Source organism: Oncorhynchus masou, chromosome 29 (genome assembly GCF_036934945.1).
Source record: "Oncorhynchus masou masou isolate Uvic2021 chromosome 29, UVic_Omas_1.1, whole genome shotgun sequence".
NCBI classification, from domain to species: Eukaryota; Metazoa; Chordata; class Actinopteri; order Salmoniformes; family Salmonidae; genus Oncorhynchus; species Oncorhynchus masou.
In genome coordinates this window covers 23188489-23202754 of record NC_088240.1, presented here as the reverse complement: position 1 = coordinate 23202754, position 14266 = coordinate 23188489, and the positions used below count along the sequence as shown (strand labels likewise).

The 14266-nt window shown below is 42.9% G+C and overlaps 1 protein-coding gene across 5 annotated transcripts in view; it reads right to left on the bottom strand.

Moving 5' to 3' along the window:
- Positions 1-155: 155 nt before the first annotated feature.
- Positions 156-14266, bottom strand: part of LOC135519205 (LIM and senescent cell antigen-like-containing domain protein 1) — a 42229-nt gene continuing 28118 nt past the window's right edge. For all 5 annotated transcript variants that reach the window (XM_064944302.1, XM_064944301.1, XM_064944300.1 and 2 more), the window contains exons 3-10: positions 11459-11525; positions 9085-9205; positions 8183-8332; positions 6162-6312; positions 4950-5042; positions 4516-4564; positions 4331-4406; positions 156-2623 (exon numbers count right to left, since the gene is read on the bottom strand). In XM_064944302.1, coding sequence (XP_064800374.1) covers positions 2509-2623; positions 4331-4406; positions 4516-4564; positions 4950-5042; positions 6162-6312; positions 8183-8332; positions 9085-9205; positions 11459-11525 — 822 coding nt within the window. In that variant the 3' untranslated portion in view covers positions 156-2508. The remainder of the gene's footprint in view (positions 2624-4330; positions 4407-4515; positions 4565-4949; positions 5043-6161; positions 6313-8182; positions 8333-9084; positions 9206-11458; positions 11526-14266) is intronic.

The following is a 14266-nucleotide window of genomic DNA, read 5'->3' as shown; positions in this document are numbered from 1 at the left end:
ACACTGTAAATAAGAATGTGTTTTTTAACGGACTTGAAGGTTAAATAAATATAAGTACTGTACGATCTCATGTGATGATCAATATTTGATTTCGTATACGTTTTTAGACAGACATTAAGAAAATACTTTTTTTAAACATCAAATGCACACAGAAACATGTAGCAGGATGTTTTATTATTCAGAAGTCAATAAATTGAATATGACGACATCTAGAAACAAACCAAAATTAAAGTAACAAGCATAAGGCGAACACTAATCAAGGCTTTGAATGTAGCATAGCATATTATATTGTAGTACGACAGAGGAAAAACATAAGGTTTTAAAATTCCCATTTAGCAGTGGAATGTGGAATTGTATCACTCTATGCAAAACACATTTCTTCCAAGTAAAGTTTAACACAGCGGAAAACTAAAACTCAACTAAATTCATGTTTTCTACAGGGATAGAATGCTTTTCTCTCTAACCTCTAACCGGCAGTTCTCTACTTCCTATGAGCATCTAGATAGAAGTCACACTGCCATAAGAGGATAGCTGAGCTTACACCTTGGAAAAACACATTCACACATTTTACAGTACTCATACATGCGCTTTCATCTAAAAGGAAAAATTAACATTGCAGTTACAAGCAGATCCTAAATCAATGGAATTGTTTGTATCTGTTATGTTTATCCCCCGTTTTAAAAGATAATCACCACCTTCCGGAGACACCTGAAACCCCACCTCTTCAAGGAATACCTAGGATAGGATAAAGTAATCCTTCTCACCCCCCCCCCCCCCCCTTAAATGATTTAGATGCACTATTGTAAAGTGGCTGTTCCACTGGATGTCAGAAGGTGAATTCACCAATTTGTAAGTCGCTCTGGATAAGAGCGTCTGCTAAATGACTTAAATGTAATGTAATGCATGACATGTAAAGAATGGAATGGAGAAAAGTATTTCCAGATATTATTTGATTCCATTACTGTTGATAAGTGGTTTATGTTTATTCTGAAAATACTGTCAAAAACATACAAACATCTGTTATCCAAGTTTACAAAACACCCTTCAGTGACATAACGTCTTACATTTTTACTGTCTGTGTGATAAAAGCACAAAGGAAATGTAAAAATTGTGAAATAATATGAATAGAACAATATAACACCACACACAATGTTGTGGACACACAAAAAGCTCTATATGAGATATGCATACACGTGTCATCTTATTCAGTACTATCTTTGGATAATATTTCAATACATCCTGAAAAATGTACACAAACCTCTGGTACGAATCTGACTTCTCTATATGACCTCAACTGCTGGGATGGAGGCTACTCTCTTGCTCAAGAAGCTGCCTAGCAGATCTGGCTCAAATAGCACTGTACATACATTAGATACTTTCAAATACTTGACATGTTCTTGATGTAGCTTAGCGGTATGCAGAGTGCCAAGAATTTGCACTTTTGGCACAATTCCAATCGTTCCAATTTACCATGCAACTCCTTTAAGACTGTTGGAAAAGCATTCCTCATGAAGCTGGTTAAGAGAATGCCAAGAGTGTGCAACGCTGCAATCAGGGCAAAGGGTGGCTACTTTGAAGAATCTCAAATATAAAATATATTTTGATTTGTTTAACACTTTTTTGGTTACTACATGATTCCATGTGTTATTTCAGAGTTGATGTCTTTACTATTATTCTACAATGTAGAAAATAGTAAAAATAAAGAAAAAACATGGAATGAGTAGGTGTCCAAACTTTTGACTGGTACTCTATATTCAACCCAGTTCTGCTGCACAGTAATGTGATTGAGAGTATCATCAGTAACATAGCCCAGGTGTCTGTCTGTTTCCACTTGTTTGGCATGACAATGATAAAGTAGTTGGCTAAGGCAGAAACAGACCAGCACACTGGCAGTAACAACCTTATTAATACTCTTTATTCTTATGATGAAATACCAGGACACTGATGCATACTTAAATAAACAAGTTGGGTTTTGAAGTGACATTTTAAGCTAAAATAAACTATTAAATATATGATATTAGCATCAAGGATAAATATGAATATAATATGAATATGTCTTTACACAAAGGCACTGATTTGGCGAGGACTCCTCTTTGTGTACTGTCGGTCTCTCTGCTCATGGGTTGTCACTATTTGGCCAAGCATGAAAAGATCGAAGGAAACTGCAAATGTAATTTATCAACAACATAACCCTAGTCCCTAACCTTACACCAAGAACAAATAGCTCATGTGGTTGCTCAAACATTCTGATGATATCACTTTGTCCATTCTAGCATGGCCATCTAGTGACTATAGGCTTCCGGTCTGACGGTCTCGGTCAGTCTGTCTGTCTGGGTCAGTCTGTCTGGGTCAGTCTGTCTCGGTCAGTCTGTCTGTCTGGGTCAGTCTGTCTGGGTCAGTCTGTCTCGGTCAGTCTGTCTGTCTGGGTCAGTCTGTCTGGGTCAGTCTGTCTGGGTCAGTCTGTCTGGGTCAGTCTGTCTGGGTCAGTCTGTCTGGGTCAGTCTGTGTCTACTTCCGGCCCACTGTCTCCGCCAGCTTCTTCAGCCTCTTCTTAAGTTCCAGAGGAAACTTCTCGTAACACTTCTTACACACCGGCTTCATGTCAAACTCGACAAACTTGTTCCTGTAAGGGAGAGACAAAGATACAGTATGAGCAGGGTTCTGACTTTCATTGATCTATATCAAGAGGCGAAGGTGAAATAAAAAGAGTCCTACACTCCAGCACTACTTTCTCTCCTGCTCCCTCTCTTCCGCTTCTACTCCCTCCCCTCCTACATGTTCTTTCCCCCTCTCCTTCTTGCTCCTGGAAAGAGGTCATTTGAGCATATTCAGCTCTACAGTGTTTAGGCTTTAGCAGGGAGAGCACATGTGAAACACATTGGCGTCTGAAAAAAATCAGACAGCAAGTCAAACATCCAGTACACAGAGACTGGAAAGGATTAGTGTTTTAACCATCAACCAGGAACTGGTAAACAAAGCCTCATCTTTACACTGATCTGAGGAAACACACACTACCGTACTGTACATGCCTCTAGCCTCGACCAACTGATCAAACTTCTGGTCCGATTATTACAGCATTACGTTTAACCAAGAGTGTGTCTGGCCATATAGAATAACCATTTCCTGCAGAGTTTCTAAATATGGTCAACATTGCACGGGAAACCGGAACTGATGCAAAGAACAGCTTAGGCGATTTTACCAACCGGTACCGGTAATTATTTATGATCTGTAGCTAATCTCTACTTCTGTTGATTGTTCTTACTCTAAAATTGATCAATTACAGAGATGGTGAAAGTGATTTAATCAATAATGCATGATTCAAAGATAGTGTTTAACACATATTTGATCTCTGTGTCTAAAACCTTCAACTGACTTGTCAGAATGGACAAATGAAAAACAGATAGGAAACATGAAAACATAAAAAGTAAAATCACAACACATGGAAAAAGAGAATGAAAGGAGATGAAAACTAACCAATGAATGGAAAGTGGAAGTGAGGAGAGAGGAAGGGCAAGGGTTTACAGACACATGGGCATTTTCTTCTTCTTTTCTTTTTCTTGTTTGGCAAGACGGCGCTTCATGTCGTCTGGCAGGCGCTCGTAGCAGTGTTTACACACAGGCTTCAGATCCACCTCTACAAACTTATCCCTGGTAGGACCAGGAGGGAGGAGGAGAGAGGAAGAGGAAGGACATGGACAGACAAACAGGGACAAGTGAAACAGAGGGACAAAGAGAATATAGGAATACACAGGTAGATGGAAAAGCTACAGGTACAGTGTAACAGGTATAGTAGAGACAGATGAGAGACAGAGAAGGACAGTGCTAACGCTTCAGAAACCTCTCAAATATTCTCTTACATGGTTTTACACTGTGTGGTGTTGGGTTCTAGTTTGAAATACTTGCTATACTAGAAGTTAATGGTTACATGTATGAGGAATGTATATGGTGGGGTCAATGGAGGCTGGATAAGAGCCATGGGCCTGGAACGTTACTAAGTAAGGGAAAAGGCAATCACATGGTTGCGGTCACTAATAAGGGTAGCTGTGGATTAGCTGGTGGGCCGAGGTCAGGTCATATGAAGGGAGAAAGAACTGTTTATTACCCACATCCCTTAACTTCCTGCCTAGCAACAAAGATGTAGTGTTCAGAGAAAAGCAGGGGACTCCGCCTAAAGGAGAGTATACGTGCTGGTGGAAACATGTCTTTGTCTTATGCAGCTATGTGACCCAGTGGATGAATGAACTTGGTTTGAGTTTAACTATGTTATTTAGAATTTAACAGTGGGATTACAGGATGTTTTTGCTATGTTAACACAGTCAGCCTGACTTACTTTAGGGTGAGCTTGGTGTTGCAGGTGGAGCAGGCGAAGCAGTTGACACACCATGCCTTGTTCAGGGCTGACACCACTGGAACACACAACACAAACACGCACTTCATAACAAGTAATGCATACAATAACATGACATACAATATTTTTAATATGACAATATTAGATGATGAAAGATAATATCCTACCATCACCCTCAATGACACGGTTGCAGTGGTAGCAGACATCTCCAAAGAGCTGTAGAAGAGGAGGGGAGGAGTCAAAGGCCTCACAAATCACTTGTTTACAAATGACAATTTCTTTACTGTGTTTTCAATAGAACCATGCAATTTACTTAAATGTCTACAGTATTTTGATGCATCAGTACCAATAATATAGAGCTAAATACTGTACATTTATACATCTACCACTAGATGGTCCCATGGAACTAAACAAGACTGGAGGTCTCATTCAAATTACATACAGCAAGATGCAATCATTCTCATCAGGCTCATATTCATGTTCAAAGATTTGTTCAAAGATAAATAGACTACAGTGCCTGGATTGGATAAAGTTACTGAGTAGAGATGTGATTGTGTGACTTCTCTTTCCTTGGGCTGTGTGCAGCCTTCCCCTACATTACCTGGTTGTAGTGAGTCTCACAGTAGGCCAGTCCTTTGCGTTCGTAGTGGCGATGGCCCAGGAAGGGTTTCTCACACTTAGCACACACAAAATGCTGCAAACACACACAACATGGCCCCACACAACAGGTTAGTACAGACAGACCAGCACAGGTCAGTTCAATCCAGTTCCGTCTAGCTCAGTTCAGACCTATTAAGAGTCAGACTAGACCAGTCTAAGTCTGAGATTAGTGGGTTCAGAGGGCAGCAGCAGGGCAGGAGCCCCCCCCCCAGTGAAGCACTCACCCCTACAGACAGACAGGAGCCTTGTGTGTGTGTGTGTGTGTGGGTCGGGTTCCACCAGGGGGCAGAATGGAGCACAGACAGAGCAGGACAGGATGCAGCCAGAACAGGTCTCCTAACTAACCCCTCACCATGTTAAAGTGTTTTTCACAGTAGGCGTGGTCCCCACGCTCATAATACGGGTGGCCGTGAAACGGACGTTCACACAGAGCACACACATGGTGCTGCAGGAGGGTGGGAGGAGCGATAGCAAGTAGGAGAAAAGTAGAGAGGAAAGAAGGCAGCAGAGATATGAATAGAGGAGAGTCGGAAGGAAAGAAGGAGGAAGGATGTCCTCCATTCTGAGATAGTCCAAACACGACCACAGAGATGATATGAGAGCAGGGTAGAAATACCACAGAGGAGGCTAGAATAACATTCATTCCATATACAAACTCCCTTGAACACATTTCTACTTTGATGTTCTGAACAATTATAGTTATTCAGAGAGAATGAAAGAAAGCAAGGCATACCGAAGAATATAAAAGTATTCTGCTTTGTAATAATCACATCATGGCTACAAAATACTATAATCATATACAATACATTTAAATCTAAATGTTCTGTTCTATAACATTGCAACCTTCAGAACAGTAGTGATGTGCAGTTTGTGAACGATTTGTTCTTTAACGCTTTTTACTGACTCAAAAGCCATGATTCATTTTCAGAGTAACTTGTTCAATTGGCATTGGTTTGACCTTCTTGCCGCAATGACTCCTACAGCAGTACTGAAACACACTCCTCCGGTCCTGTGGCTCTAGAGATGTGCTCCGACCTACAACTGAGTCGAAAGATTTGTTCTTATAACAAGTTGAAAAGACGAGTCAGTATTAAGAGCCGAACTTCCCATCACTACTGAATAGGTCCATATTGTAGGAGTGATGTCATCATACCTCGACGTGCCACTGCTTGCCCATGGCATTGACCACGCGGCCCTCGATGGGTCTCCTGCAAGCGCCACAGATGGGAACACCCATCTTGTCATGGCAGGGCAGGCAGTACAGCTCTCCCTTCAGCTCCCTGGCATCAGCAGTCAGCTCCTTACTACAGGGGGGAGGAGGGACCATTACATCATCACTAACTAACTAACTATATCACTCTTTCCCATCGTTTTGGAAAACAAAGATATTGTTTTCGCTAGTTCCGTTTTGAATACTGACAGTGATCAATCAATTAATGTTAGTGACCTGAGACACCAGGTTACCCAGGTAGAATAGCTCAAATTAAGACTAAAAGCAAGTGATAAAATCTAAAAGCAGTAGATATTGCAGCCCCTGAGTAACGGAGTAGTGAAGAATTGTAACAGTGGAATGCTGCTGACCACACCTCTCTTCTCAATTTGTGATATTCAATGTGTTAGTATGAGTCATCACGGAGCCAGCTCCTTGCCTAATCTGGTGTTCCCTGGTGTGTGTTTGTGTGTGATGCTGACGATGCTTCTTTTGTTTAGCATCCTGCCAACAGTGTGCCCCTCTATGCTTTCTGGTCTTGGTGAGTCCTACCTTACTAGGGGATAGTATGTGCACTGTATTCAAAACACAAACCCAGTGGCAGTGAGGGGAATGAGTCCCTGCACTGACTTCCTGACTGAATATTCATTATCACAACCTCTGCCTCAAGCATGGGACAGGCTGACAGCTGTATGTTTGTTTAAGAACAGACAGTCTTACAGGAAAGGTTTGGTTAGATTGGAGTTGCCTCTCAACTGCCATCTAAAAGAGCTACTCAGATAATCATTCTTCTATCGTCACTCACTCCCTCCCTCTCTGCTCTTACTCCCTCTGCTCTCTTCCTCCCTCCCTGCTCTTCCTCCCTTTTGTCTCCCCTTTGGCTGACTTTACAAGGGTAAACACTAGTGAACCCAACCCGGAGGAGTCCCATCCTGCTACAGAGAACAAACCCTGTCTATAACAGCTCTTGAGTTTCTACCACTGACAGGCTACAGTACGTGTATAGGTTGCATAGACGTTAGTGTAGAAGTTGTGTTTATACTAGGTTGTGTAGAAGTTGAGTAAAGATAAGTTAGTGGTTATATACAGACCACTAGTTTTCTGTAGCAGGTGTGTTAAGTTAGTGTGGCGATTTAGCTTGTATGCAGGTTGTATAAATATTGTGTTTTGGTTGTGTATAAAGTTTGTGGCGTTGTTTCAAGTGGTGTAAAGTACTTAAGTAAAAATACTTTAAAGTACTAAAGTCATTTTTTGGGGTACCTGTACTTTACTATATATAATATATATACATTTTACATTTACATTTAAGTCATTTAGCAGACGCTCTTATCCAGAGCGACTTACAAATTGGTGAATGTGAATTCACCTTCTGACATCCAGTGGAACAGCCACTTTACAATAGTGCATCTAAATCATTTAAGGGGGGGGGGGGTGAGAAGGATTACTTATCCTATCCTAGGATTATATTATATATAAAATATATATATATATATATATATATATAAATATGACAACTTTTACTTTACTACATTCCTAAATAAAATAATGTGCTATTTACTTCATACATTTTTGCTGACACCCAAAAGTACTCATTACATTCTGAATGCTTAGCAGGACAGGAAAATGGTCCAATTCACGCACTTATCAAGAGAACATCCCTAAATGGATGTCAGAGTGTTGGAGTGTGCTGCTGGCTATCCGTAAATTAAAAAAGAATAGTGCTGTCTGGTTTGATTAATAAAAGGAATTTGAAATCATTTTTAAGTATATTTGAGCTATTACATTTACTTTTCATACTTAAGTAGATTTAAAACCAAATACTTTAAGACTCAAGTAGTATTTTACTGGGTGGCTTTCACTTTTACTTGAGTCATTTTCTATGAAGTTATCTTTACTTTTACTCAAGTATGACAATTGGGTAATTTTTTCACTACTGGTTGTTTCTATATTGTTTGCATGTGTACCCGCAGTTGTTGCAGTTGAAGTGGTCGGGGTGGTAGGGGTCGTTCTTGAACAGCAGCGGCTGCTCCTCGATGATGGCGTGGCACTTCTGACAGATGTACTTCCCCAGACCACGGGCCTTCTCACGGTTATGACACGGGCGACACAGGTGTCTGAGGGAGAGAGATACATGATAATAAAGAATGAGATCAGCCTGACCCAGAGAGAGAAATGATGTTGCTACATTCAGTGGCGTGTATTCATGGATATTAAGGGAAGCCAGGCTTACCAATCATTTTTTTTGTGTTTTTTTTTTGTCTCTCCGTGTTTCAAAATTATCCTTCAATTCATAAGAGACAATGTATCTGACCAGAGAAGGCATCTGAGTGAGCGAAACAGCGCCCATCTGATTCTGTATGTGTAGGTCATCTATCTGATGCTGTCTGGTCCAAAAGAGTATGACATTGGTGCCGCCCAAAGTACTGAATGCAAGGGAAGCCAGCGAGCATTTCAAATCCAACCCACATGCACCACATACAACAGGTGTAGGTAGACCTTACCGTGAAATGTTTACTTACAAGCCCTTAACCAACAATGCAGTTCAAGAAATAGAGTTAAGAAAATATTCACGAAATAAACTAAAGCAAAAAAAAAGTAACACAATAACGAGGCTATATACAGGGGCTATATACACTGGGCTGTTCCCCAGTGATTACACCCATGCACCGCTACTGGCTACATGAAAACTATTGTGGGGTGTAAACAGTGTGTGGATTTCTCCCTGCTTTCTAAAAGCTATGAAGTGGGAAGGTTGCTGTCCCCTGAAGTGGGAAGGTTGCTGTCCCCTGAAGTGGGAAGGTTGCTGTCCCCTGGTGTTAGATCAGTAGTGGCTGATCAATGATCCAGCCCAAGTCTCTGGACTGACCTGCCAGCGTTCTTGACGAAGCCCACGTCAGCCAGCACGGCCTGGCAGAGGTCACAGCAGAAACAGTCAGGGTGCCAACTGTTGTTCATCGCCTTGATCACACGACCAATGATAAACTCCCCTGGGAGGAGGAGGAAGAGAAGAAGGTAGTCAGGGACAACACACTGGCAACACTATAACATCCCCCGTGCACACACTAATCCACCTATTAATGTTAGGGCCGGGACAATACCAGTATCGCAATAAACGTTAGTATGGTGGAAAATGTATTCAGGAAAACAGCCCTAATGTTGGAAACAAACCATTTTTGCCCCAAGCTAAAGCACACTATTTTACATACAGCAGGCTTTTTAAAATGACCAAAAAGTATGGTCTGTTTTGTGTTGTCATTTTTGCCAAGTAAAAAAATATTGCGATACTGGTACCGTCCCGGCCCTAGTTCATTTAGAGAGAAAAACAACTGGCTGGAGAAGTCGACACAGTTGTGTCTAGAGCTCAAGGTGAGGGAAGCAGGGTTAAAAGTAGACCAAACATGACCTTCACACAACACAAACGTGTGTAATATATTATACTTTCGCAAGGCACTGTATATATATATATATATATATATATATATATACATACAGTGCCTTGCGAAAGTATTCGGCCCCCTTGAACTTTGCGACCTTTTGCCACATTTCAGGCTTCAAACATAAAGATATAAAACTGTATTTATTTGTGAAGAATCAACAACAAGTGGGACACAATCATGAAGTGGAACGACATTTATTGGATATTTCAAACTTTTGTAACAAATCAAAAACTGAAAAATTGGGCGTGCAAAATTATTCAGCCCCTTTACTTTCAGTGCAGCAAACTCTCTCCAGAAGTTCAGTGAGGATCTCTGAATGATCCAATGTTGACCTAAATGACTAATGATGATAAATACAATCCACCTGTGTGTAATCAAGGCTCTGTATAAATGCACCTGCACTGTGATAGTCTCAGAGGTCCGTTAAAAGCGCAGAGAGCATCATGAAGAACAAGGAACACACCAGGCAGGTCCGAGATACTGTTGTGAAGAAGTTTTAAGCCGGATTTGGATACAAAAAGATTTCCCAAGCTTTAAACATCCCAAGGAGCACTGTGCAAGCGATAATATTGAAATGGAAGGAGTATCAGACCACTGCAAATCTACCAAGACCTGGCCGTCCCTCTAAACTTTCAGCTCATACAAGGAGAAGTCTGATCAGAGATGCAGCCAAGAGGCCCATGATCACTCAGGATGAACTGCAGAGATCTACAGCTGAGGTGGGAGACTCTGTCCATAGGACAACAATCAGTCGTATATTGCACAAATCTGGCCTTTATGGAAGAGTGGCAAGAAAGCCATTTCTTAAAGATATCCATAAAAAGTGTCGTTTAAAGTTTGCCACAAGCCACCTGGGAGACACACCAAACATGTGGAAGAAGGTGCTCTGGTCAGATGAAACCAAAATTGAACTTTTTGGCAACAATGCAAAACGTTATGTTTGGCGTAAAAGCAACACAGCTTATCACAATGAACACACCATACCCACTGTCAAACATGGTGGTGGCAGCATCATGGCTTGGGCCTGCTTTTCTTCAGCAGGGACAGGGAAGATGGTTAAAATTGATGGGAAGATGGATGGAGCCAAATACAGGACCATTCTGGAAGAAACATTTTGACCCCACGGGGTGAGCCCCAGATCGAGGGAGATTATCAGTGGTCTTGTATGTCTTCCATTTCCTAATAATTGCTCCCACAGTTGATTTCTTCAAACCAAGCTGCTTACCTATTGCAGATTCAGTCTTCCCAGCCTGGTGTAGGTCTACAATTTTGTTTCTGGTGTCCTTTGACAGCTCTTTGGTCTTGGCCATAGTGGAGTTTGGAGTGTGATTGTTTGAGGTTGTGGACAGGTGTCTTTTATACAGATAACAAGTTCAAAAAGGTGCCATTAATACAGGTAACGAGTGGAGGACATAGGAGCCTCATAAAGAAGTCTGTGAGAGCCAGAAATCTTGCTTGTTTGTAGGTGACCAAATACTTATTTTCCACCATAATTTGCAAATAAATTCATTAAAAATCCTACAATGTGATTTTCTAGATTTTTTTTTCTCATTGTCTCTCATAGTTGAAGTGTACCTATGATGAAAATTACAGGCCTCTCATCTTTTTAAGTGGGAGAACTTGCAATTGGTGGCTGACTAAATACTTTTTTGCCCCACTGTATATTCTTTTGTTTCACTCACACCTGCACTGTTGGAGCTTAAGAATTTCACTGTACACTGCAACTACATCAGCAACCCTGTGCATGTGACTACATACAAATCTAATGGAATGCTGCTGTGTCGGTCCAGTTCCTGTACTCACCACATTGGTGGCAGCAGGGAGCAAACAACATCTGGAAGTCGTGCTCGCAGTACTTCCTGCCCTCAAACTGCAAGAAAAAAGTTAGTTTCAATATACACTGCACAAAAGAATAAAGGGAACACTAAAATAACACATCCTAGATCTGAATGAATGAAATATTCTTATTAAATACTTTTTTTTTTACATAGTTGAATGTGCCGACAACAAAATCACACAAAAATGATCAATGGAAATCAAATTTATCAACCCATGGAGGTCTGGATTTGGAGTCACACTCAAAATTAAAGTGGAAAACCACACTACAGGCTGATCCAACTTTGATGTAATGTCCTTAAAACAAGTCAAAATGAGGCTCAGTAGTGTTTTATGGCCTCCACGTGCCTGTATGACCTCCCTACAATGCCTGGACATGCTCCTTATGAGGTGCTGGATGGTCTCCTGAGGGATCTCCTCCCAGGCCTGAACTAAAGCATCCGCCAACTCCTGGACAGTCTGTGGTGCAATGTGGCGTTGGTGGATGGAGCGAGACATGATGTCCCAGATGTGCTCAATTGGATTCAGGTCTGGGGAACGGGCAGGCCAGTCCATAGCATCAATGCCTTCCTCTTGCAGGAACTGCAGACACACTCCAGCCACATGAGGTCTAGCATTGTCTTGCATTAGGAGGAACCCAGGGCCAACCGCACCAGCATATGGTCTCACAAGGGGTCTGAGGATCTCATCTCGGTAGCTAATGGCAGTCAGGCTACCTCTGGCGAGCACATGGAGGGCTGTGCGGCCCCTCAAAGAAATGCCACCCCACACCATGACTGACCCACCGCCAAACCGGTCATGCGGGAGGATGTTGCAGGTAGCAGAACGTTCTCCATGGCGTCTCCAGACTCTGTCACGTCTGTCACGTGCTCAGTGTGAACCTGCCTTCATCTGTGAAGAGCACAGGGCGCCAGTGGCGAATTTGCCAATCTTGGTGTTCTCTGGCAAATGCCAAACATCCTGCACGGTGTTGGGCTGTAAGCACAACCCCCACCTGTGGACGTCAGGCCCTCATACCACCCTCATGGTCTGTTTCTGACCGTTTGAGCAGACACATGCACATTTGTGGCCTGCTGGAGGTCATTTTGCAGGGCTCTGCCAGTGCTCCTCCTTGCACAAAGGCGGAGGTAGCGGTCCTGCTGCTGGGTTGTTTCCCTCCTACGGCCTCCTCCACGTCGCTACCAGGAGCACTGGCCTGTCTCCTGGTATCGCCTCCATGCTCTGGACACTACGCTGACAGACACAGCAAACCTTCTTGTTACAGCTCACATTGATGTGCCATCCTGGATGAGCTGCACTACCTGAGCCACTTGTGTGGGTTGTAAGACTCCGTCTCATGCTACCACTAGAGTGAAAGCACCGCCAGCATTCAAAAGTGACCAAAACATCAGCCAGGAAGCATAGGAACTGAGAAGTGGTCTGGTCACCACCTGCAGAACCACTCCTTTATTGGGGTGTCTTGCTAATTGCCTATAATTTTCACCTGTTGTCTATTCCATTTGCACAACAGCATGTGACATTTATTGTCAATCAGTGTTGCTTCCTAAGTGGACAATTTGATTTCACAGAAGTGTGATTGACTTGGAGTTACATTGTGTTGTTTAAGTGTTCCCTTTATTTTTTTGAGCAGTGTAGTTTAGGTGTAGTCTGGATGGGCTGCCGGGAAGGCAACTGTTGTCTTACAGTCAGAAAATACATGATCATCTTATTTTAGTAGTCACAGTCTATGTGTTTCTGGATCAATCAATACAGAACATAAGCATCAGAACTGCTCCTGTCTATTCTGCTGGCCACTGACCAGCCAGACAAGCCTCTAATGGGCCAGTAATGCATTGGGCGGAGTGCTGTGAGTTTGGGAGTCAATCCAGCTAATACACTATACCTAATATCGAATTTGTGACAGGAGGGAGGCTAATGCAAAAATTGTCTCTAAGACAAGGGGCTTAGGGTTTATTTCAGGCTGGGCAATGTATAGGATGGGATGGGTGAGAGGGAGAGGGAGAGAAGGGAGAGAGGGTATGATGGTGAGAGGGAGAGAAGGGAGAGAGGGTATGATGGTGAGAGGGAGAGAAGGGAGAGAGGGTATGATGGTGACAGGGAGAGAAGGGTGAGAGGGTATGACGGTGACAGGGAGAGAAGGGTGAGAGGGTATGACGGTGAGAGGGAGAGAAGGGAGAGAGGGTATGACGGTGAGAGGGAGAGAAGGGAGAGAGGGTATGACGGTGAGAGGGAGAGAGGGTATGATGGTGAGAGGGAGAGAAGGGAAAGAGGGTATGATGGTGAGAGGGAGAGAAGGGAAAGAGGGAATGATGGTGAGAGGGAGAGAAGGGAAAGAGGGTATGATGGTGAGAGGGAGAGAAGGGAGAGAGGGTATGATGGTGAGAGGGAGAGAAGGGAGAGAGGGTATGATGGTGAGAGGGAGAGAAGGGAAAGAGGGTATGATGGTGAGAGGGAGAGAAGGGAAAGAGGGTATGATGGTGAGAGGGAGAGAAGGGAAAGAGGGTATGATGGTGAGAGGGAGAGAAGGGAGAGAGGGTATGATGGTGAGAGGGAGAGAAGGGAAAGAGTATGATGGTGACAGGGAGAGAAGGGAAAGAGGGTATGATGGTGACAGGGAGAGAAGGGAAAGAGGGTATGATGGTGAGAGGGAGAGAAGGGAAAGATGGTGTGATGGTGAGAGGGAGAGAAGGGAGAGAGGGTATGATGGTGAGAGGGAGAGAAGGGAAAGAGGGTATGGTGGTGAGAGGGAGAGAAGGGAAAGAGGGTATGGTGGTG